The following is a 26,732-nucleotide window of genomic DNA, read 5'->3' on the forward strand; positions in this document are numbered from 1 at the left end:
CACAGCACAATTGAGAGAAAGGTACAGAGACATCTCCTACACTCCTCCCCCACCACCTCATACATAGTCTCATCCATTATCAACATCCTGCACCAGAATAGTACGTTTGTTACAATCCATGAATGCATCACGATCACCTGAAGTTCACAGTTGACATTAGGGTTCATTCTTGGAGCTGTACTTTTTATGGGTTTGATGAATGTATAATGACAAGTATCCACAGTTACAGTATCATCCAGAATAGTTTCACTGCCCTAAAAATCCTCCATGCTCTGCCTAGTCATCCCTTCCTCCTCTCTTACTCCTGGCAACCATTAATCTTTTTAGTGTGTCCACAGTTTTGCCTTTTCCGGACTATCACATAGTTGGAATCATACAGTATGAGTAGGTAGCCTTTACAGATTGGCTTGTTTCACTGAGTAATATGTATTTAAGGTTACTCCATGTCTTTTCATGGCTTGACAGTTCATTTCATTCTAGTGGTGAATAATATTCCATTGCCTAGAGGTGCCACAGCTTATTTATCCACTCACCTACTGAAGGACATACTGGTTGATTCCAAGACTTGGTAAATATGAATAAATTTGCTATAAACATCTATGTGCAGGTTTTTGTGTGGGCATAAATGTTTGGTTCCTTTTAGTAAATACTAAGGAGCATGATTGCTGGAACGAATGCTAAGAGTTTGTTTACTTTTGTAAAAAGTTACCAAACTGTCTTCCAAAATGACTGTACCATGTTCATTCCCACCAGCCATGAATGAGAGATCCTGTTACTCCACATCCTGGACAGCACTTGGTGCTCTCTGTGTTCTGAATTTTGGACATTCTCATAGGTGCGCAGTGGTATCTCACTGTTGTTTAAATTTGCATTTCCCTAGTGACATATAGAGTGGAGCATTTTTTCACATGCTTATTTGCCATTTGTGTATCTACTTTGGTGGGGTGCCTTTTAAGGTCTCTGACTCATTTTTTAATCGAGTTGCTTGTCTTCTTATTGTTGAATTTCAAAAGTTCTTTATATATTTTGCATAATCCATCATCATGTATATTTTGAAAATCCATTGTCAGATATCTTTTGCAAATATTTTTCCCCAGTCCGTGGCTTATCTTTTCATTCTCCTTACAGTGTCTTTGGCAGAGCTGAAATTTTTAATTTTTTTTTTTTTTTTTTTTTTTTTTTTTTTTTTTTTTTGGTCTTTTTCGTGACCGGCACTCAGCCAGTGAGTGCACCGGCCATTCCTATATAGGATCCGAACCCGCGGCGGGAGCGTCGCCGCGCTGCTAGCGCAGCACGCTACCGAGTGCGCCACGGGCTCGGCCCGAAATTTTTAATTTTAATGAAGTTCTTTTCTTTCATAAATTGGGCCTTTGGTGTCATATCTAAATAGTCATCTCCAAACCCAAGGTAATCTAGATTTTCAATGTTATCTTCTAGGAGTTTTATGGTTTTGCATTTTACACTTAGGTCTGTGATCCATTTGAGTTAATTTTTGTATAAGGTGCTGTAAGATCTGTGTCTAGATTCATTTTTTTGCACATGGATGTCCAGTTGTTTCAGCACTATTTGTCGAAAAGATTCTCTTTTCTACATTGTATTATGTTTGCTCCTTTGTCAACGATCAGTTGACTATATTTACTTGGCTCTATTTCTGGGCTCTCTATTCTTTTCCATCAATTTATTTGTCTATTCTTTGCCAGCACCACACTGTCTTGATTACTATAGCTTTATAGTAAGTCTTGATATCAGGTAGTGTTAGTCCTCCAGTTTTTTCTTCTTGCTCAATATTATGTTAGCTATTCAGGGTCTTTTGCCTCTCCATATAAACTTTAGAATCAGTTTGTCAATATCTACAAAATAACTTGCTGGGATTTTGATTTGGATTGCATTGAATTGATAGCTCAAGTTTAGAAGAACTGACATCTTAACAATATTACATCTTCCTGTCCATAAACATGGAATCTCCATTTATTTAGTTCTTTGATTTCTTTCATCAGAATTTTGCAGTTTTCCTCTTATCAGTCTTGTACTTTTTAAAATATTTATAACTAAGTATGTCATTTTGGAGGGAGCTAATGTAAATGGTGTTGTGTTTTAATTTCAAATTCCATTTGTTCATTGCTGGTATATAGGAAAGTGATCAACTTTTGTATATTAACCTGGTATCCTACAACGTTACTCTAATTGCTTATTAGTTTCAGGTATTTCTGTTGGTTCTTTCAGATTTTCTATGTAAATGATCATGTCATCTGAGAACAGAGAGAGCTTTATTTCTTCCTTCTCAATGTACTTTTTATTTCCTTTTCCTGTCTTGCTGCAATAGTTAGGACTTCTAGTATGACGTTGAAAAGGAGTAGCGAGAGAAGACATCCTTGCCTTGTTCCTGATCTTAGTGGGGAAGCTTCTAGTTTCTCACCATTAAGTATGATGTTAACTCTAGGGGTTTTTTTGTAGATATTCTTTATCAAGTTGAGAAAGTTTCCTCTGTTCCTAGTTTACTGAGAGTTTTTAGCATGAATCATTATCGAATTTTTCCAAATGCTTTTTCTGCATCTATTGATATGATATATGATATTTTTTTCTTTAGCCTGTTGATGTGATGAGTTACATTAATCGAGCTTCAAATGTTGAACCAGCCTTGCATATCTGGGATAAATCCTACTTGGTCATGGTATATAATTTTTTTATACATTGTTGGATTCAATTTGCTAATATTTTGTTGAGAATTTTTGCATTTACATTCATGAGAGACATTATCTGTGGTTTTCTTTTCTTCTAATGTCTTTGTCTGATTTTAGTATTAGGGTAATGCTGGCCTCATACAATGAGTTAGGAAGTCTGCTATATTCTGGAAGAGATTATGGAGAATTGGTATAATATCTTCTTAACTATTTGGTACAATTCACCAGTGACCTCGTCTTGGCTTGTTGCTCCCTGTTTTGGAATGTTATTAATTACTGACTCAGTTTCTTCAAAAGTTATAGGCCTATGCAGATTATACATTTCTTCTTGTGTGAGTTTTGGCAGATTGTGCCTTTCAAGGAATTGGTCCCTTTTATCCAGGGTATCAAATTTGTGGGCATGAAGTTGTTCATAGTATTCCTTTATTATCCTTTTATGTCCATGGGATCTGTAGTGATGTCCCCTCTTTCATTTCTGATATTAGTCATTTCTGTCTTCTTGCTTATTTTCTTAGTTAGCCTGGTTGGAGGATTATTAATTTTACTCAATTAAAAGAACCAGCTTTTGGTTTTGTTGATTCTCATTATTGATTTTCTGTTTTCAATTTCACTGATTTCTGCTCTAATTTTTATTGTCTCTTTTCTTCTGCTTACTTTGGATTTAATTTGCCCATGTCAATTAGGCTCTGATAAAGCCCCAGTGGGTTAGGCTCTGGTTTACTAGTTTCTCCTGACAGCAGTTCTTGTTAAGAAAAACAGAATGCCCCAGCATATTTCAAATGCCCTCTCCCATCAGAAAAACGAGGGGATTTTTCTCTGATATTTACTGTGAGAATCTGGCTGAATTCCTGGAGGTAAAACTCACAAAAGCGTGGGGGCCACTCCATGACTGGGTCCTCCTGGAACTTTTAACTCTTAGACTTCTCCTATGTAGGCCCCAGCAATTTGTCAATTACAGTTCAGATTTTCCTACCCCTGCACTGGTTCCTGGAGAGGTCTCTGCTGCAGTCTATTGCGAACCTTTGTATCTGACTGCCTGTCTCTCATTTTGGAGACAGCAGTTTTCCCTGTGACCTCATTTCTCTTACAGATCTAAGAAGAGCTGCTGATTTTTCAGTTCAGCTTTTTACTTGTTAGGATGGAGCGACAACTTCCAAGCTCTTACATGTGGGACCAGAAAATAATTTTTTTAATGAAAAAAATATATTAGAGTTTATAGGACTTTTATCTTCTTCTGGTCTGATTCTCCAGAAATGATTTTTAGGTTATATTCTCCAGATTCAAAGGATGAAGGTAAGAGAGAAATTTCTTAGAAATAATTTACTCATCTCTTAGAATCTGTGAAATTCCATTCAAATTTTCTGAGATTTGGGAAAAGAAGGACTTCTGAGGACTAGAAACTTTATCATCTGTTTTCCTCTTGGGTATAATGACATTTTTAACTACTTTGTTCACTGATCCTAGATATGTCAATTGGCTATACATGGATCTTTTTACACCCAACATAGCAAAACCTGTGTCTCAAAATACATGCTACTATACTCAACAGGGACTGAAAAATATCTATTGAATGCTACCATAAATTAACTATCACAGAGTTCAGAGGTGAGTCAGTTTCAATCCAAATGTAAAGCCCAGGACACTGAAAGCACCACTTATTTAACACAACAACCAGAGAGAAAAGCCATCTACCAGGAACTGCTTGTGGGATGCATAATTCTTTGTTTCCTGCTGCTTGTAGATCGTTGATCAAAAATCTATGAATGACAAGACTCAACTTTAAATAATGGCAGTCTGTAGGGAAACAAGACTTCTCTTTTAAGAGTCACTTTCAATAAAAAGAAAAATCTATTGTTCCTTTTCTAAAAGGAAGGCTTTGAAGCTTTATTTAGAACATAACGATACATTGATTCTCCACAACTAGTAACATCTTCAAAAGATCAGAAAGTAAAGCAAATGAACGTACAGCTCTGAACACCTCATTAAAAAGAGAAGCCCCAAGAATGTCCCAGACTGTGAAACATGCCTTGCTGTAACACTATTTCTTAACAAACAGTGGTTAAAACGAGTATATTTAAAATGATCCTGGGGGTAACATATACTCACTGCAGTGAGATTAATAATAATACTTGTGTTGTCTAAGGATGTCCAAAACCCTGGTTTGGAAAAGAACCGCTATCCTGGAGCATCTTTACTTAAAACACTGGTGGGTTCTATTTCTTAATTAGCAATGGGGACATTCATTTTAAGAAAAAGAAGGCCTCTAAATGGTAGCATTACTATGTTCTGCTATTAATACTTCTTTTTTTGTGGCTTGCTGGTACAGGGATCCAAACCCTTTAATGCTTCATTTTTAAATATTCAGTAGAATATTGATTCCTTTTAATTAATTCAAATAAACATTAAAACTTCTTTCAGTGAAATACTACAAGTACTAAATTACACAAAACAAATGACATTTGTTGAATTCTGGCTTTTAGAACCTGTGTATCTCAGTAAGACACATGAATCCAAAGTACTGAAAAGGAAACTACACAATATTTAGCTAAAGTGACATAATGATCCAAGCATTCTGTCATGATATTCAAAGCTTCACTAATAATTAACTAGCAATATTCAGTTAAGAAGAATGAACTTTATAAACACAGATATTCAACTTTCCCATGTATCAAACATGTACCTTAGACAGCTCCATGCCTGGCCCACACTGGTTGCAGAGAATACAGTTTCCAGAACGATCTCTGAATTCTTGCTGTCTACAGTCTCCTGTTTCACAAATCACTTTGCATGACTGGAAAAAAGTATTTCACAGTATATTAAAGTATGTTATTTATATTTTTTGCAAGAAAGGAAAAATATCTTCAGTATTAGTCACATAATCACTAAATGTAAACACCACGGCAAAGTGAAGTAAACTGAATTTTCTCTTTAGGAAGAAAAAACACTTTCTTTTTTTTTTTTGTGACCGGTAAGGGGATCGCAACCCTTGGCTTGGTGTTGCCCGCACCGCGCTCAGCCAGTGAGCGCACCGGCCATTCCTACATAGGATCCGAACCCACAGCGGGAGCGCCGCGGCGCCCCCAAGTGCTGCACTCTCCCGAGTGCGCCACGGGGCCGGCCCCAAAAAACACTTTCTGAATAAGCTAATGGAATAAATAAATCACTAAACCTAATTCTTCTCTGTATTCCAGAGAACACTCATTCATTCCCTGAATGGAGTCTCCCTTTTCTTGGAATTAATTGCTATCTTCCTCTGATACTCTTCTGAGTTCCCAAGGTAAAAAATGACTTAAGAGCTGCTCACTTTTCCAAATAAGAGGATGCGTAGCAGAACAGCCATGCAGAGACCCAAGGTCCTTTTGCTACCTGAAAAATTCTGAATTAAAAAAAAGACTTTTTTGATCTTCAAGAAATATAAATATACTCAAGCATAATAAATTGAATAAATAAATAAATGGAATAGAGCAGTATAGCTACAAGAACTTTGCAATTATCCTGTAGACATATTTGCCACATAGTTTTGATGGAGAAATTTCAACCTTTTTCAGTTGAACTACATTTACTTAGAGATCTTTCAAAATATACTATCTGGCAACCATGAGATCAGTGAAATGCTTGATCATGGTGATGAAGATGACAACAGTGGCCAAATTCTCTGAACTTTTCAAAGAAAAGTATTATGTAAATAGGAACACACATTCTTACTGATTCATTTAACCATTTACTGGAACCTAACAATATGCTTTGGTTCATAACATAGGATTTAATCGGAAAAATTATACTTTGACACAAACAAAGGTTGTAAGTAATTTTCTAAAATACAGCTTTTTCTCTTATTTTATCTAAAAGCAAGTTCACTTCATATACTGTCATCCTACAAAAAGTGTGTTTACCTGTTTATTAACAGATAGTATTTCACAAAAAATGTTGGTATAGATAGAATCTTAGAATTGGTGAAGACCTTCAGTCTAACCTCATCTCTTGAGCAGGAATACCCTGAACAACATTACTGACTATAATTTTGTTTTCCTAAATGAAAGCTGAAAATCTTAGGAAGTACTGGGGGAACGTCACAGCATGTCTATCACGCATAGGTATACAGGAAATTGTTTTTCATGATTATTACAATGAGCAATCATTTTGTACAAACCACGTCCACCTTGAAGCAGGAATATCTGTAAAGATACCTGCCAACTTCCTTAAATAAAGTCAAAGTCTTAATCTCTAGGGCAAGCAGGACGAAGAATTCAAGGTGGGGTTGGGACTAGAAAATTCTTTGAGGTTAAAGATCTAATAATCTCCCGCCTCTCTTAACAACGCCTTGACTACCAATCTTGGAGGAGTTTGATTTTATTTAAAAGGAGTAGGAGACTCCCTTTCCCTGCAGAGACTGTGATCTCTTTGAGGAAGACAAATTCTACAGCCTCCCTCCCTGGACCATTTACTCAGTGTTTAACAACCTTAATTGGTAGAAAGGAAGTTTTCCTTCTATCTCTCTGGACCCCAGACTCCAATTTGACCCCATTTCCTCTGACTTTGTTTTCTAAGAAGGCTTCAGGTATTGTCTTCAAAGTGATAATTCTTTATATATTTGGATGTCATTATTATATTCTCTAGATTAAATAAATTTCAATTCTTTTGAACACCTCCATAGATCTTTTGCCAAACTTTCAAACACTAAAATTTTCCATCTGCCTTTAATACTTTTTGGAACCAAGAAGGATATAATAATAACAGCTCTTTTAAAAATCTACATAAACTGTGTAAATCACAGGCTGCACATTAGAATTCATGTTCTTGTTAGGTTCTAGAATGTGTTGTGAGAGACATATATGTCTATAAATCCAAGCTAATATCATTATTATAGTGCTACAAGCAACATTGCGATTTTATGACTTCATCTAAATAACGTAGTTTCTACAATTGTTACAAACATCATGACTGAGCAGCAATCTTTCACTTATTAATTACATGCAAAAATGATAGACTGCAAGAATAACATGAGTCCAGGAATAGAAAACAGTTTTGGTACTACTTATATAAATTCCTTCACCACATTCTTATGGAAGAAATGAGTTTACTTACCAAATAGCCTAGTAAAATTATAATGGTGAAAAATGTTTTCTCTTGTTCTAGTTGTATTTTTGAAGCCATCATTCTTGTCAGATTTATTTATTGGTGATGAATCAAAAGAAAAAAAAATCAAAGAAAAGAAGGAAGATACAGTTAGTGTTAAAAACGTTAGCAATTGTGCTGTGTATTTACTATATAATGTTTAACACTTACTATATATACTAGATAATAAATACTATTTACATTTTTAAAGGTACTGACTAAAAGATATACTAGACAAATATAATACTTCTTTTAAAATTTGGGTTGTGAGAATTGAAGCTTTGTCTACCTACATATTGCATGTAAAACCTCTGCTGGCTCTGAATTCCAGACTATACCTGCTTTTATTTTCTACCCAAGTCTTGACAGTGTCCAATCTACTTCACTCAGTAGAGAATTACAGTCAAACAGTGACTGTATAAACCTTCCATTTATATTGGTTTAGACAGTGCCAACAGGATAATAATCGTGATAAAATACCAACACTTGCTAAGCACTATGTGCCAGGTACTATTTTTAGCATGCTAACTCATTTAATCCTCACAACTACTCTAGAAGGTAAATTGTATTGTTATCTCTGTTTTAACGATGGGGAAACTGAGGCTCAGAGAGGGCTGAATAACCTGCCCCAGGTCACACAGCTCATACAAGGCAGAGCTAGTGGCAAACCCAGGTGGGTGGCTCCGGCGTCCCTGCTCTTACTTCTCACTGTAGGCTGCTTTGTCACATGTACCCTGCAAAACAACATGCTCTGTTCAACGAAAACACTACAATTGGATCTTGGGAGCTTCACCTCCACTAAGAAGCAGACAGCTAACATTTGGCATTTGTGAATTCTTCCCCTAACCAGGTCAGTGCAAAGTATGTATTGGCAGAGAAAAAAGCATTCATTTTAGAACAACTAAAAGTCATTTACAAGTGATGAAATTGGAGGCACTGACCCAACGATTCAATAAAAGATAAACCAAGCCTCTTTATTTTCATCACAAATGATCTAAAATGTAGAAACAAATCTGTTTGTTTTTTACAGGTCCATACAATGTCAAGAGGGGAAATTTTTTAAAAATGAAGTGAGGCCTCATCCGGTGGCTCCACCTATCAGGTAGAGAAACACATGTTTGGTTTCCTTTAAAGTCAAATCTTCCAAAACTAACAGAGACCTCGAGAGCATCATCTGACTACTTAGAAAGAAACCAGAGCCGAGAACCAGAACGGTGAGCCACTTAGCTCAAGAAAAATGACAACAGAGGACGCAGAGCAGGCGGCCTGTGCAGCCGAGGCAGCCACAGACAGCCCCGCAGCACCTGAACTCAGTGGCCTCAGCAGGTCACACTGTCAGTGCAGAAAAAAGTTCTTTTACCTTTGTGGAATGAATGACCTATTTTGAGTGAATTCAAACAGGTTTTTTTGTTTTTCCACTTTCTTGGTCATAGCTTTTTTTCCCTGTGGCATATCTCAAAATCATCCAGCAATTACCCAACCATGCAAATCATTGCTTATGTAGACACAGGGTTAGAGTCAGAAGATAAAATCACATTGTCTGAAATGCATGCTTCAGGTTATCTCTTTCTTGACATGGTCTGAAATTTTAAACTATGTATTAGTTTTTACAAGTAAAAAAATATATAATTTACATGGAATTAAAACTAATATGGAAGAAAGAGTATAACACCAAAGCATTTACGCAAAATATGAGAGAGAGATTGACAGAGGCAGTCAGTGCATACCATAATGGAGCAACTAGACAGTCCCTGACTTACGATGGCTCAACTTAAATGATTTTTCACTGTATGATGGTGTGAAAGTGATGTACAACAGTAGAAACCAAACTTTGAGTACCACACAACCATTCCGTAATTCACTGTAACTGCAGTGCTCAATTAGTTACACGAGATAGTCAATACTTACTACAAAATAGGCTCTGAGTCAGATGACTTTGCCCAGCTGTAGGCTGATGTAACTGTTCCGAGTACACTTAAGCAGCCTGGGCTAAACTGTGATGCTGGGTAGTTTAGGGGTGTTAAATGCATTTTTGACTTGTGCTCTTTTCAACTTATGATGGGTTTATTGGGATAAAACCCCATCATAAGTCGAGAAGCATCTGTAGTATGGACAGAATACTCTACTGGGATACTACACTAACTACTGAAGAGGGCAGACAATAGTGAAGCATTTCTCAGCAATGTCACTTCGAGACTACACATCTATAAGGAGATAAAAACAGAAGCTGTCTCACAGGGGTGTGTGAGGATTAAAGGGACTAATACATGCGAAGTGTTTAGCCTCATGCCTAGAGCAGTTGCTGGTGGTGCTAGTTTTGCTGTTACTGAGACACCACCTGTTAGATGTGTGAATCCGGACAAGTTACTTACCCCAGAGTCTTAGTTTCCTTATCTCTAAATTGGGCAGAATAACATTACCCATCTCTTGAGGTTGCCCTGAGCAACAAGTGAGTTTAACAGCTGTAAAAGCACTAACTGCTCTGGTACGTACGTACTCAATAAGCGTTAGCAATATTGCTGTCCTTCGTGTCATGGCATTATTATCGAGGATCAGATGATCCAGTGTGTGTGATAGTACTGAAGACTGTAACTCGTCAGACAAGTGTGAGACATTTAGATGGCCACAATCCAGCGGCAGGCAATGTTTTAGACTCCTAGACCTATGAGCCTGCAGGAAGCACTTGAAGACTAGGAATTGATTCAAAGTTTGGACCAAGCATTCACAACGTTGTTATTGTATTAATGTTATATAAAAAGTATAACTTCTTTCCTTACTACCACACTCTGAAGTAGATATATCTCCATATGATAGGAGAGAAAACTGAAGGTCAAACGTCACAAATACTAGAACCAGTGAAAACCAAATCAAATCCACTCCTGGTCACTTCAAAACAGGGCTGTGCTGGAGTTACCAGGTTTAGGGGCTGTATCCTACCACACTGTAGCAGAGGGTGACTCCGGCCATGCGGGTTAGCAGGACTACATCAACACAACTGATGACAGATATATAACAAAACAATACTTTTAATAACCTACCCATTTATTCAACAAACTATGATTAAATGGTTACTAAGTGCCTGAAAGGAGGCAGCATTAGCCTGGAAGACACTATAAAGGTGCACTTTGAGGGAACTCACAGCTTAGCAGGGGCGGTGATCTCCCAAACACCTCGTAAGATATTTTGGCCAAGGAGTATTTTAGAAATAAACAATTTAGCTGGTGAAGTGTTATAAGTGTGACCCTGAATTTCCCGGAATAAAATGAAATTTCTTATGAAATTCTTTGGCATTCATAAAAAGAAGGAAAATTTAATGAACTTAAGCATTTAAGTAATAATATTTAAAATAAAAATAAGGCAATAAAAAGGTAATTTATTGAAATTGCTTTTAAATTCTGGGCATTCAGGGTCTGGCCAAAAGATAGAAAAATGTTTCTATATGCTTCAGTGTTCTATTTATTCTGAGATACATTATCTAGCTTAAGACAAATTATTGTGATTATGTACAATGGGTCTGTCTACTGGGAGTTTTCATAGTTTGCCAAAATATTCAGACTGGACAATACTACTAACAGTCTAGCCTCCACTTCTTGCTGAACGTGCACAGAAACTGGCCCTAGCTAAGCACTAAGGAGAAGACTAATAATGCCCGGCTCACTGTATTCCAGAAGCACGGTATTTGTGCCTAACATCTGCTATCCAACAATAACAAGCAACTTGGCAGTATCAGGGGAACTAGGCAAGCAAAAAAGAAGGGACATGAACCTAAAGCACAGAGCTGGCAAACATCGTGTTCAGCTGCACAGAAAGTGGTGGCTTATCAAATCAAGCTGCTCATTTGAGTGAATGGTAACTAATATGCATGTGTCCTAATTGGCCTCCCTCTAGAAGGGACAAATCCAGCAGGTGCTATAAGGCACACTCCTTGTAGTTCCTTGTCCATAACAAGGAAAAGTGGTGCATCCACAGGCAGAGAAGGTCTCAGAGGCAGCAGCTAACAGCAGGCTTATCTCTCACGGGCTGGGCAGACCACTGGGTATCAAACCACAGTGACTGTCTCTGCCCGCAGTCCCCTCAGCTGCTGCCCTCCTCTGCAACAGCTGCCCCTCAACCTCTCAAATGTCTTCTTGGATCTCCTTAAGTCTGGCACAGGCACCTCTCCTTTGTGCTTCCATAGCACCCTAGACTTTATGTCACAGCATAATTATCTGGTTATTTCTCTCTTTTCTAGCCCTTGTGATGCACCTGGTCAGCAATTATTTTCTTTGGCTACTACAGCACTTAATTTTTTAAATTAGTTTTTAATATTAAAAATGAAGAATTTTCTTGAAAATTTTGACAATCTGGCAACCATGAGTCCTACATCACGGCAGCATGAGCTAGAACTGAGCACTGGTTGTCCCTTACATAAAAGAACACACTGTATACTTTCTAGTGCTCCAGGCTCCACCACTCCCTACTGTCACACTGGGTTCCCTTCCCTCATTTTATCACCAACCCAGACATTTGACTTTGCCACCAATAAGGTTTGAAGACTTAATGTCAAGAACCGTGATTTCCCACTAGAACTACAACTCACTCAAAATATGTGCCCAATACATCTAAATAAGTGAAAAATTTCATTAATTAGAAATAATATTTTACCACTTAGACTTGTGAGGGATGAAACAACATAGGTGAAAAATACATGCAAATATAACTTGAGATTAAAATATTTTACTGTGGTAGAACAAAATCCAGATCAGGACTCATTTCTTGAATGTAGTGCTTTAATATTAGCAAAGATCACTAAGGAGAAAGATCTAGTATTTGTCTTTCTAATTTTAACAATCAGCAAACTTTCTGAGAATCACCTTTATTTTTGATCTTGTAAATGACCAAAACATATAAATCTTGGAATGATTTGAATAATCTGAATAATTTTTTTCAGAATAAGTTCGTTAATTTTCTTTATTTTTCCATCTCAAAAGCTATTTACTATTTAACACATGCAGTGCAGGTAACAGTTTTCATCTAGTAAACTGTATCAACATTATGTAATGAAGCTACCTTCAACCCCTACATTTTTCCAATATGCAATAAGATGAAACATTAAAGAAATATATCGACATTAATGTAAACTGGCAGGCTTACAATTCATAAAATCAGCATTGAAATAAAGCCAATGCTATAAATACAGGCTTTTACATTTTAATGGTGGAACATAATGACAAATGGCTTAGAAATATTGTCAGTCTCACATGTTAAAAGAATGAAAAATTAATTAGAAATTCAGGGTACTGCTATTTACAAACAGGACAATAACCCCCGGCATCCAGCTATTATATATCTTGTCCTTTAATTTCACTATATTCTGAAAATCATTCTTCCTGTATACTACAGTTATTAGCCCTTTTGGTAGCCTGGAAAGCTCACAAAGGTGTGCTGCAGTAGAGGAACACACATTGCTGTTGGCTGGGAAACGAGGATGGTCTCTCTTTTTCAAATCATGAAATATTTTCTACCACAATTCCACAACCTTTAAAAATCTCTGCTGCCAAATATAATATCTCCAATTCCTCCATAGTTAAAAACATTAAGGGTCAGGCTCCTAATTTTTTAAAAAATTTCTCTGAGATTGTAGATTTTATCACCTTTGCCCTAGGAAAATCAATGTCATTATTCTCAAAATGTTCAGTCAACAAGCCCACTGTAACTAAGGCGCTTTTCCAAAATTCACAAATGTTTCTCTACCCTAAAACACAAATAGAGTAAAAGTGTAGCATCAAGGACTAAGGGGACATCAAACATCCACACATTCTGTCTTAAGAGAATTGTGCATAACCATCTCTGAAGCACAGCTGTTTAAATTTTTACTTTGGAAGGAAGTCTGGATAGATTCCAAAGCCATCCTTCACACCCTGCGTCGTGTTCTTCTGCACTGTAAGCAGGCTCCATTCTTTCAGAACTTCCTCCTGCTAGACCCATCCTAGCTGACTGAAGAGGCTAAATAACATTCCGTCTTCACACACACAAGTTCCTTTGTCTTGTATAATTGCCGAGGGGTGGCTGTTCTTTTCTTCAAACCCAGGTTTTAAAACTTCAGTTTTAAAAGGTACATGTTATGTGATGCGTGGACCAGAAGATAACCCAATACTGTTCAAACATCTTACTTTTAAATGTAAACATTTTAAACAGATAAAATACGATGAACAAACTCATTGCTCAACCAGTAAATCATGAAAAGAAATTCTGTTCCTACTGCTTGCTTTTCTTTTTCTTCAGCTAAAAGGTTACTTTAAAAAGCCTATGAACATTTAATAATCAGCTGCCACGAGACAAATGTATTTAACTGTTTAACTGTTCCATGGCTCTCTTGTCACGTAGGCAGCTGTCAATTTATTTATTTGGAGTGTACATTTATGCAAGGTGGGCTTTCTTATTCAACCTGTAGTCAACACAGATGTAACATGTTGACCTTTTCCAGAATTTTTAATGCTTGACTTTAAGTATTGATTCATTGATTTAAAAAGACTTGGCTTTTTTCATGTATTAAAGATGCCTGCTGGGGGGCTGGCCAGTTAGCTCAATTGGTTAGAGCATGTTGTTATAACACCAAGTTCAAGGATTCAGATCCCAGTACGGGCCAGTTGCCAAAAACAAACAAAAAAAACCACATAAAAAAAAGGATGCCCAGGGTTCTCTGCTTGTGTTGGGTTAATTTTTGAGGAGTGTAACTGGACACAGGAAATTGAGTTAAGTGTGGGTTCAGAGACTGAAAGTTGTTCCTCCACATCCACAGGTTCTGAATCTGAGGGCTCAGTCAACCACAGATAGAAAATATTCATAAAAAAATAATAAAAAGTACAACAAAAAATAATACAAATAAAAAACAATACAGTATAAAAACTATTTACATAGCACTTACGTTGTATTAGGCATTATAAGTAATCTAGAGATTATTTAAAGTATATGGGAGGATGTGTGTAGGTTATATGCAAATACTATGCCATATTATAGCAGGGACTTCAGCATCCTTGGATTTTTATGTCCTCGGGGGTCCTGGAACCAATCCCCCAGTGAGTATCAGGGAACGAGGGATGAATGTAGGTAAAAAAGGAGACTGAAATTACCTTCATGAGTGTTAGGAGAATTCTTCACTTACACTTAAAAAGTCCTCAGTATGCCCTAAATTCACGCAACAGAGCTATAACTAACAAATTAAATGAATATTTTAAGGATAGCACATGATATTACATATCTCAATTTATTTTCCACTCTAAAATACATGCAAATTAAAGCTCATAATCGTCTGAAGTAAAAAAAAAATTTAAAAAGCTTATTTTATAGCTACTTAAATGTTAGCAATGGTCCTTACTCAAGTCTTCTGGATAGAAAAGGCACTGTACACTGTCATTTCAAGTGCATGAGAGTCTTCATGTGTCCTTAATTTCAAATTCAAGATCCAGCCTGGACTCAGAGTCATAAGACACTAGGGCTAAAGAAACAAATAACTTCCATGACTGTCCCAGAAAATACTAACACAACATTCCAAAGTGAGCACTTACTATGGAAAAAAAAAATTCTAAAGTCAATAAAGCCATGTGGCCTTGGTAATAAAGTAGGTGTCATAAGCCATGTCCATAGATTGAAAAGTAAAGAACTTATAAAGCCTGTGATAATGCTCCATGTATTGATGTCAAGGCAATATTTCCAAAATGAAAATGCATTTCTATGTTTTGTATTACTTTCAGAACAACCTGATAAATATTATGCAAAGAATAAATCTTTTTAAGTTCTCACATCTCTGCAAGTATGTCAAAAACCACACTAGGACTCAATTCTCACCCTCTAGTTATATATGTTTACACTTGATCTTAGCCAAAAGGCCAAGAAGTGATTGTTAGTTATATATCTTTAAATTAGATAATAAGCAGTGCTTAAAATAAAATGTATTTTAAAACTACATGAAAGCTTTGGCAAAAACGCCTCAGGTGAAACTGCACCACAGAAAACATATTGAGTAAATCCCGAACTAATGCAATATAATCCTCCCTTTTGCATATAAGTATCTGATCACGAAATAACAGTAAAATAAATTCTTCTGTTTGCATAAGTCATGGTTAACAATAACCGCTTCCTGTTTATATAAATTGTCTTGTAGTTAAAGAAACTGTCACTTGAGTAAAAACTACATCTTCATAAATGTATTGAGCTAAATTGTTTCAATTAAAGAAAGATTGAACAATACCTATGGTTTTGTTGGTTTGCAAATTGTGTCCTTTTATTAAAGTGCAAAAAAAAAAAAAAAAAAGACATGGTTTTTCTGCAATGGTAAATGAAGGCTTCAGGAGTGGTTCACTACCATCAAAAGAGATCACAGACTTTTGATCCCGTCAAACTTGATCTTCAAGAGTATACATCTTAGCTGAATTTCTATTCCAGGAACGTGAGGTGGCATCAGAACCTTGGCAAGGGCTGTGCGAGCGCTCTCTCTCTCTCTCGCGCTCTCTCTCTCTCTCTCTGAATCTATACATGCTGTACTCATAAGTGCACTCCTAGGTGCTGCCGACATTTAGGAAATGTTCCTTTTCCACAGAAGGACTGTGAGTCTGGGCTGCTTCTAGATCTTGTCAACGTTCTCTTTCATCTCTTGCGCTACAGTCGTGCAGGGCAGGCCCGCGGCTGCCCGCTACAGACACGCGCGTCCGGGCCCGGCCCGCCCGGGGAGGCTCAGACGCGCCGGGGGTGGGGGCGGGGGTGGGGGCCGCACGCGGGCCGTGGAGGCGCGACTTGGGCACTGCGCAGACAAGCAGATTCTCTGCTTCCAGGGTCCCCGCACAGGACGTCCGAGCCCTGTCATTCCCATCGCCTGAGACCGGGAGGCGCTCACACGCGCTCGTCCCTTCAGCGGCCGCGGCCCCTGCTCTGCATCCCCGGCGCCTCCTCCTCGGCCTCCCGGGCTGTCACCCCTCCCGGGGGTCCCTTCGTCGGGCACAGTCCGCACGTGAGCAGCCTGCGCCCCTCCCTCCGTCAGGCGGCCGCCTCCTCTCCGGGCTCCTATCCCGCGGGGCACCTACCTTCCCGGTCACCTCGGGGCTCCTGCAGGGCCGGCCGGGGTGGGCGGCTCAGGGGCGCGCGGCGCGGGGCGCGGAGCTGGAAGCCGGTCCTCCCGGGCGCGGACGCCGAGCGCCTCCCCGCGCCGCGGGCTCCGCGCGCTCCGGTCACCCGGCAACGGCCACCGCCTCCCGGACCCCGCCCCGCCCCGCCGGAGCCCCGCCCCCGCCCGGCGCCCCCTCCCGGCCCGGCCCCGCGGTGCGCGGCCCCCGCCGCTGCTGGCCCCGGTGAAGGCGGGGCGGGGCGAGGAGACTCGGGGCCGGGGAGCCGAGACCACCGAGAGCTTGGTGGAGTAGAGGGACTCCCTTCGGAGACGGGAGGGGGCCTGCCTTCCCACCCTGGCCTGTTTCCCCAGGACCTTTGTGTCTTTTAGTGCCGGGTCACATCTTACCCAGAGCCGGACTTGGGCTGTGGCGCGTTAGCTCGGGTCGGTCACGATCAGGACGAGCCAGCTCACTACTAGCTGCCTCATTGATTCACTGATGCATTTTTCCAACAGATGCTCTCCCGGGGTTCGCTCACTGCACAGAAACGTCTAGAGCGCGCGCGGGGTGCGTCCTGGCCACCGTCTGTGTCCACCTCCTGTGCGCGGGGACCAGCCCCGTCTAGCCGCTGGGGTCGCTCCGCAAACCCGAAGCCGCTGCCCATGGTGCGGGAGAGGCGGCTTCAGCAGGACCTTGCGTAAGGCGTTTAAACTTCTGAGCTTGAGTCTGCGCGTTTATGAAGCGGAGCTAGCAGTGCCCACTTTGCAAAAGGATCACGTATGTAAAAAAAGTATTTTTTCAACAGTAGAATGTTACAGAAATGCAAGCAATTATTGTTATATCTGTCCAGTGGACATAAATGGACAAGGTTCCTTCAAACCCAAGACACTGTGCGTGACTTTGGTACAAAGAGGCATTCACCATGTCAGTTTTCTGTTCCTGACTCAATCGTACTTTGGGTGGAACCAGGTCCTGTGTTTCTTTTCTATACCCAAGGCCCATGGTCGCCCCCAATAAATAGTTGTTAAATGAATGAATAAATTGGTTGTTATAATTTCGTGAAAGCACATCTTGTGATCCCACACTGCAAATAATGTAGTGCTGTACTTGGTACTTGTGAAAAATACGTCGAAAATGTTATCGTTCCCCACTGTTACGCCTCAAAGTGGTGTACTTAAAGCCTAACATCCAGAATAGAAATCACAATTACAAATCAATCTACATTATCTTATCTGAGCCTCAAGGCAAGTGTGGGCTTCCCTATCCCACCCGCCAGCCCTCACCTGGTAGGATTTCTACAGTCCCCCATGCACCTCACTAACATGCCTTCCCACGTCGTGCAGAAGCTGTCTCTTATCTGCCTTCCTTCCCCCAACTAGACTTCAGTCTCCTGAGGGCACATCCTGTGTGTGTGTGTTTGTTTCTCTTGTTTGTTTTGGTATCACGGAGCCCAGCACGTAGTGGATACTCGGTACCTCTTTGGAAAGCTGAACGATTGCTTGCTCCTTTGCAAAGTCTCGCACATTCACCCTTTCCTCCTCTTTTTCTCTTTGTGTCCACCACCTCCACCACCGTCCAGGCCCTTCCCACTCCTCACCAGAACATCGCTACAGCCATCCACCCTGCTTCCCACCTTTTATTGCTGCCACCGTCTGGTTAAAAGATTTACAGGAGGTTCCTCATTGCAAAGAATGGCTTCCACACTCCTTGGATAGGTGTTCAAAGATTTCCAAGCTCAGGCTCCACCCACGTTTTCAGCCTTATCTATCCCTCCTCTAGACCTCACACTGGCCAAACTGGTCTGCATGCCCTGCTTCACATGTGCCCTGCACCTGCCCTTCCTTCACTCTATAAGCTTCCTCTTTACACCCACCCATCTCCCTCACCTGAGCCTTACTTCACTTACTCCTGTTTCAGGATCCAGCTCAAAAGCCAAGACTCTTATGAGTTTTTTCCTAATTCTGAGCTGTAATTCCTCTCTCCAGGTTTGTGGCAATTTAGCACTTGCCACATTCTGCCTCCTGTTGTCATCTGTGTGCTTAACTTTCTTCCTCAAGGAGTTAAAAACACTTTCAGAGAAGATGCATATTTTGTTGCAACTTGTATCTCTGATAGTATCAACCATTCAAACAAATGTTCAATAAATGTTTTCTGAGCAGAATTTAATCTGCCAGCTCAGGAACTACCTTTCTTTAACTTCAGCCAAGTGCTCTTTTTCTCTCTGACCTTCTTTTGTACTTAGAGACAGTAACACATTATTTAGTTCATTAGTTCTTGAATCATTTCATGTGGATTTGGTTGATCTTCCTCGTGAGCCTGTTTGCTCACTATGGAGAGAGACCTTATTGTTAACAGGCATGGGCTTTGGCATCAGACAATCTGGTCTTGATGCCAACTTGCCATTTCCCAGTTGCATGACCTTGCAAAAGTTACTTAACCTCCTGCGTTTCCTGTTCTTCATCTGTAAAATGAGTTGCTTCACTAATGGCTGTTAAATAAGTCAAGGTATTTAAAGCACTTAGGCAAATACCTGGCACATGGTAAATACTCACTCCATGGCAGCCATTCTTAGCAGCCGTTTATCACTTTTGTAGAGCACGCCATACCTAGCATCAGTCAATAAATGATCATTGCAATGATAATTGACAGTGGGGCAAAACAGTATTGAACCTCTGCCCTCTAGCTATTAGAGGGATCTTATTCTTTGAATTAGAGGCCCTTTAAGATAAATAAATATTCCCCACTTTACCTCGGGCTGAGTGTTTATATGATCTAGACACAGTATCTGGACGAGAACTCAGGCCCAGGATTAACACCAGTGCTGGTACAAAACAAATTACATGATTCTGAGGCTCCTTCAGAATGAAATGGATGCTTAGAGTTAGAGCTGGGAGCATTTTACTTCCTTTAAAAAACACCAGATATCATGAACGGGTTGAAATTGTTACTGGAAAAGCCAAATGGCTATGAGGGTCTTGGTAGAGATGTTTGTTTTTCAGATTATGTTAAAGGTTAGTTTTCTGAAGATAGTTTTAGCAACATCTCAGCTGATACAACGTTTATTTGTTCAGGATATTTCCCCCCAAAAGTTGGACTAATGAAGTAAAACACTTCTTGAAAAAATAGTTTCAGTGATAAACTAGCTCACTGGAAGCAAAACTAATGGAAAATTGCCTGACTTCTAGTAATTTCTAGTGGAAATCTCTATTCCTTGGGAAAGTGGAATAGAATGCAAGCTACACGAGACAATGGAATTGTGTCTCTATAGTTCACAGTACACGGAACATAGTAGGTACTCATTAAAAATTTGTTCAATGACATGAAGGTCTGGGGTTCTTTCCCTGTACTGGCTAGCTGCCAAAAAAAAAAAAAAAATTGTTCAATGAATTAATAATTAGTAGTGAGAATTTCAAAGGGTATTAAAGTTTGCCAAATATAGTTAAGAAAATAAGGGGGGAAAACCTCCAAGACCAAGCTATTTAAATGATTCCCAGCACCCACTGCTGCCAGTCATAGACTATTAGTGCAGGGCCAAGAGGCTATGTGCTGGGTGTCTTGCTCAAGGTCGCACCCCGAGTTAATGATAAAGCTGGAATCAAAATCTGGGCTCTCCAAACCCTAACATAATCTTCACCATCCCATTAGCTCATACACCAATAGACATGAAAATGCCAAGGAGGCGTGTTATTTAGTTTACATAATGTCAAACTCATGGCATTTATATAAGTCCTACCACTGGCATTGGCCTTTGTGAGTTCATGACATGTTTCCCAAGCACTCCCATTTCATGTGTTTGGTGAGAGATGAGATGCACCAATGACTCTCCTCTCCTTCCCCAAAAATATGGTGGACTCCTCCGCACAGGACTGAATTAAGGATCCCACAGTGCCAGGCTACTGGGCTGCGAAAGAATTGGGGACATTTAACAGGATGGAGAAAATGGTACTTATCAGAACTCCTGTCAAAGAAAGTGGTTTATGTTGGAAAGAATGGTTTTATAAAGTCGCTTAAATCCCCCCACCTAACTTCTTCTCATCAAAGAGCAAATGTAAGTGACAATGGATGGTGTTAAACTACGTTCTCAACTGAAGGACATGAGTCTCGATTTTGGCAAGTAGGTGGATTTGCTGAATGACTTGCAGCAGTAGAGGAGAAATTAATCACAGCTGCCAGGGAGACTTCTGCCCTCCCTTCACAGATCTCACTCATTCCTCTCAATCAGGCTGACAAAACTTTACAGAATCACTTTTTATATAGGGCCACCAAATCATTAATATTTCCAGGATGGCATGGATTGGCCCTGCTATCACAGAGAGAGAGTCTGACCAAACCAATGATGGATGCTGGAGTTTGGTCCAGTCCTAAAGTGGAGGAAAAATGGATTATTTGTTGAGGTCCTTTATGGCTTACAATTCTAGGCCAGCTGATGGAAAACTCTATTAAAGATGTTTAATAGTTCTTATAAAATATATCAAAAGAAAGAAAAAATAGAGTCCATTTTTTGGCCAAAACTTTGGCTATAATGTGTGCTAACAGCCAAGTTCACCTCCATGTAATTTTTATAATAGAAAGAATAAATTGCCTAGCCCTACAACAAAAGAATCTAAGATATGAAATCAGGTAGACTAAATGCTGCCACTTAATTAGCCCTGTGGTCTTACACATGTGAGTTAACCCTTCTAAGGCTCACCTTCGTCACCTGCATAATGGGGATGACAAATGTATTTGTCGTGAGTGAGATAGTGTTTTAAAAAATATTGTTGGAGTGCCTGGCACACAAGTACCCAATAAATATTATTGAATTAATTAATAATTAGTGAATTAATAAATAATTAGTGACATATTTTTGAATATTAGTAACAATCTATAAAGATTTATACAAATCTTTATGAGAGTAATAAGACATAAGGGACAGCTATTTGACTTTGAGAGCAGTGTGTATGTGTAAAATTTAATCAATAACTAAATTTTCTCACAAATATGTATTTTTTTCCAAGGAAGAAAAAAAGAAAAAATCCCCAAAACAGAAGGAGTTAATGAAAACTCATTTAAGGATTCTTAACACGTCAAACATGGTATGGAGATCGTGTATGAAACCCATACTGAATCTGCAAGCTAAAATTTCACAGAATCCCACTAGGAATCTTCCTTGAGGAATAATAACCTTTAATTAACTATTAAACTTTTCCTGGATCCTATTGGCATCTTCTAAGAAAATATCAATTCCTTGAAAACACATAGAGATGTGCTTATATAATGCCAAACTTGTATATACACATATACACAGAGACACACACACAAACATATATATAATTCCACATTGCACTGATATACTAAATTTTTTGAAAATTATTTTAAATGTTATAGTGAATTATGTGTCACAGTAAGTGTGTTTAGACAGCTTAGAAATATGGAAGCAAAAGGAACAGTTGGAAAATAGACGAATCCAGTTGATTGACATAACTAGCATGGAAACAAAAAAATATGCTGCAATAGGAAGTGGTTATCTTCATCTTTCAGACTAAGGTTGTTCTCTGATCAGTTCCACAGTGCATTTGTTTTAGAAGTTTGAAAATTAGACTGTGCATGGTAGACTGGACAGAGTGTCAGACTAGGACTTAGAAAGGCAGCCATGTGAGCTGAGGTAAAGTTACTTTTCTATAGTCTCAGTTTCCTCATCTGTAAAATGACTATAAAAAGTCTAGTCCTTATTTCATGAAAATGATCTAATCAACTCCCTCACTTCCACACAGGAGAAAATTAACTAGTGAAGTGACTCTCTTCAGGTCACATAGCTGATCAATGATAGAATCAGGACTAGAAATAAAAGTCTCTTGAAGACTTGGAATTTCTGCAGTAACAAAGCTGACATTGAAGCAATAGATAGGAAAGTGCTTTGAAAAATGTAGTATAGGGGTTTTGTTCAGTAGACATATTAGAGTACATCTATTAAATCACAATCAAGGTCACCTTGTGGCAATTAATTAAGAAGTGTTTTTTGAGACTGTACGTGTACATGCAGCAATAGCCATCTTTCTTTTAAAATCAAATACACTCTGTTTCATTTCTCAACAGAGACACAAGAAGTAAACAATTAGCTGAATTAATTCAGACACTGAAGTGGATTTTCAAGGACTTGACTTGCCCAAGCTAGTTTTCTACAAAGCCTAAATTAATCAGATAATTGCTAATTCTCCTTTTTGTTTTGTGCTGAGGAGAGTCTGTATTTGTTAAAATGAACCTAGTAGCAGAATAAACAGTCATTTAAAAAATTTTTTCATTCCAAATCTGAAGTAAATGAGCAAGTTCCAAAGCACACTATTTCTTTAGGCATCTTCTCCAGTCATTACTTTAAAAGTTTAGCTTACTTTATTTGAATGTGAACATTAATACTGCTTTTGTAATTTAAAGAGAACTTTTTAAGCAAACAAATTTTTAAAAAAAATAACCTAAGTTAATACTGTAGGATACTGTGAACATGATTTGGTTCATTTTTAGTAGAAAAAAACTTTAATGCCTCTCCTGACATGACTAAAAGCAAGTTAAGTCTTTTAGATTAAATTCTTACTGACACACCTTAAAAATATAGTCAGTTTAGCATGGTTTTAAATAATCTCCACTTAACTATCAAAGTTTTTAAGTTAAGTAAACAATGCTAATTGCCCTTCCAATATTAGGAGGAAAGTTTAAAAAGTAATTTAATTGGCTCTGAAAAATTAATTACATATGAAATGAGACTCATTAGACCTTCCCTGTTTCATCAGAATTTCAGACTAAAGGATAACTGTTTTTATCACTTATAATTTCTTTGTAGTTCAGCTAGCAGAAAATAGACTATTGTTATGATAATTAAATATTTTGCCTCAATAAATTTAGGACTAGAACATTAAAACAAACCAGTGCAAACATGGAGCTCTTACTTTTCTACTGTATTGAGTTCTTGCATTTCAGTGTAAAGATTATACTGTGTGTGTGTATGTGTGTGTGTGTGTGTGTGTGTGTGTTTGAACTGACAAAGCAGTAACAGTTAACTTTCAAATTCAGTACAGCAATATAATTTGGTTTTGTCATGCTGTGTATTGACTAAAGTGAAAATGTGACTAAAATACTTTATGTAATATAGTAACTTGATTACTCAGATAGTCTTCATAACCAGTTGGCAAATTTTAACTTACAACAACAGCTGTCACTGTAAATTTAAAGTAAATGTTAATTTAGGAATATTAACCCTGTGACTGTTTCTGTAAATAAGACTTGTGCTGTTTTCAAAGGTTACAGAAAATCAAGAGTATTTTTAGCCAATCATAGTGCAACTTGACTCTCACTGTTTTTAAATTCTTCAGTTTTATACATAAAAGTCTTTAATGATACTCAAATGTCTTTCCAGTGATTCCCTTGAGTATACAAACTGCATAAGGAAATGTACTTCATAGATTTACATCTTGGAGGTGAGAGAATAAATAAAAAACAAACAGTTTTGCCAGGGATGCATTTTACTCTTTTATATGAGAAAACAAGGAAAACATTTGCATCCAACAAAGTTCCACTGACTGTTTACTAAATAAAGTAACCTGTAAATACTTAAAGCAATTATAGCTTACAGATCTCAGGGGCTGAAGCACTGGTTACATGCTAAAGTTAGCACTGTTCTGTTTTGTCCTGTTTGAAAACTCATTTCTAAGTAAAATTTGCATGACAGACTGCAAACCCTCCTGCACAAACTACCCAAATTGCACCAAGTATCCTATTTACTCTGATACACACATGCAACACAAGGTAGTATTCAACTACAGAAATGCCTGTTTTTAATTGCTTAGAACACACGCGAAAAATGCAGTGAAAGCTACAACAAAACATAAAACTCAGGACCTGCAACGTGCTGAGCTCATTGGAGTACTCACCCTTTCGGCAACTTAGTTTCTCCTTGGCAGCACTTGTATGCCAAATGCTTCTGCCTTCCCAAAAATGTATGTCAGCACAAGCCCAGACGAAACTTCAAATCCAGGAAAATAAAATTAACCATGCAGATCAAAGGCAGACGAGCAGGGAGATGAAATGCCTGTAATCTGATCGGTGATCAGTTGCTGAACATCAAAGGCTGGGCTGAGTTTACATCCATGCAGGGATATCAAGAAAGTTCACTTTCCGCAGGTAGTTACCCTCCCGCCTCCCAGCTCACACATTCTTTTGTTAAACATGGATCACGTCGTTCTCCTCCTGCTTTTTACTTTGTGGCAATGCCGGTGGTTCTCCAGGCTTGGGCTGAGTGGCTGGATCCGTAGCTCTCTCGGTTCTCAAGCTGTGCTGCGGCTTGTGTGTTGGAAGCTTTGCCTAGTGCCAGCGGGCTCGGCTTTCTCCCTTTCATCTCGCTGAACTGCAGATCCCATGACATCATCCCGCGCCGTGGGACTGGCAGGCGAGCTGTAATTCGGCCTGTGGGGGAGCACGGCTCCCGAGAAGCCAGGGTTTGCCTGATTTCTAATCAGGGTACACTCTTGTGCCTCACACAGGGCAGTTTCTGTGATCTGTCTCCCGGCTGGAAAGGACAGCGACTGCTGCGGACGGTTCTTGGTGATAAGATCCCTGGTGGATGAGAGTGCCAAATGACAACATTTAATTGCCTCTTAGCTGATAAAAATCACAATTTCCTGCAAAGACTGGGTGCCAAATATTCAAAATAGTTAAATAGCAGTCTAAAACCATTCTGAAAAACCCCGGGGACGCAGCCAGATGGGCAGGATAACCTTTTAAAATTTTGTCTTTGTTTGCAATGTGACAAATCCTTGAGGATTTTAAGTACATTGCCTTTTCCTTGAAACATAAACTATTACTATTTGTCTGCCAATCAAACAGGGGCGTTTTAATTAGTTAAGCAGCAGATAATCAACTGATCATCAGTAGGCTGATATCTGCCACTGTCTCAACTTAAAACCTTCAGCAGAGACTTAATCTTAGTCTGGGCCTTAGTTTAGGATTCTGATTTGCTCTCCCCAACCACAGTTTGGACTCTTAACTCACTAAAAAAATCACCACCTTCGTCTAATTCTCCATATTTTAAAATTAAATCAATTGCACATTATTTAGAATTTTCTCACTATTTTTCCTTAACAACGGCAGATTCAATAAAGTAAGATTATTTTATTTTTAGTGTTTAATAAAATAGAAGATAAGATTTCATCTTCATTTCAATCCAGGATACTGTGCATTTCGGAATTCCAGGCTATTTTTTCATGGAATGAAGGGAAATTTTCTATTTTTTTTTTTTTTTCTTTTCTTGTGACCGGTAAGGGGATCACAACCCTTGGCTTGGTATCATCCGCACCGCGCTCAGCCAGTGAGCGTACCAGCCATCCCTATATAGGATACGAACCGCAGCGGGAGCGTTGCTGCGCTCCCAGCGCCACACTCTCCCGAGTGAGTCCCGGGGCTGGCCTGAAATTTTCTATTTTTTAATGGAAACTTATCACCTTTTAGAAGGTCAGTTCAAAATATCTTTGCAAAATTTAGAGTACAGGAGAATTTAATCTCTGTTTGTGTAACTTCCCTCCCCTAATTGGTTTTGTCTAATTTTTCCTGGTGTGGTATTTGAAAATGTAGTTTATAATATGTTCATTTCCAGACTTCTATAATTCTTGAACATATTTGGACAGCAAAATATTTGTTTTGAACAGTTACGAGTCCAGCATAATATTTAATTAGTCCTATTTATTTTTCTAAGTTTCTTTTATAATTTTTCTCCTTGATAGTATGATTTCTCAAAGATGCACAGAGCTCAGATAGTATTTGAACTGGCAGGTGTAATGAATGCTTCATGACTTCCTAAAGCAGACCAGGAAAATTCTTGTGACACCTGAAC

At 38.8% G+C, this 26,732-nt stretch overlaps 1 protein-coding gene across 2 annotated transcripts in view; it reads right to left on the reverse strand.

Moving 5' to 3' along the window:
- Nucleotides 1-25,178, reverse strand: part of TNFRSF19 (TNF receptor superfamily member 19) — an 82,100-nt gene extending 56,922 nt beyond the window's left edge. Inside the window, exons 1-3 of one of the 2 annotated variants that reach the window (XM_063102534.1) lie at nt 24,778-25,178; nt 7,767-7,839; nt 5,362-5,472 (exon numbers count right to left, since the gene is read on the reverse strand). In XM_063102534.1, coding sequence (XP_062958604.1) covers nt 5,362-5,472; nt 7,767-7,838 — 183 coding nt within the window. In that variant the 5' untranslated portion in view covers nt 7,839; nt 24,778-25,178. Of the gene's footprint in view, nt 1-5,361; nt 5,473-7,766; nt 7,840-16,855; nt 16,943-24,777 lie in introns of those variants that run through there. The other variant, XM_063102535.1, reaches the window with a different exon arrangement.
- Between the last annotated feature and the right edge of the window lie 1,554 nt (nt 25,179-26,732).

Source organism: Cynocephalus volans, chromosome 7 (genome assembly GCF_027409185.1).
Source record: "Cynocephalus volans isolate mCynVol1 chromosome 7, mCynVol1.pri, whole genome shotgun sequence".
Taxonomy (NCBI): Eukaryota; Metazoa; Chordata; class Mammalia; order Dermoptera; family Cynocephalidae; genus Cynocephalus; species Cynocephalus volans.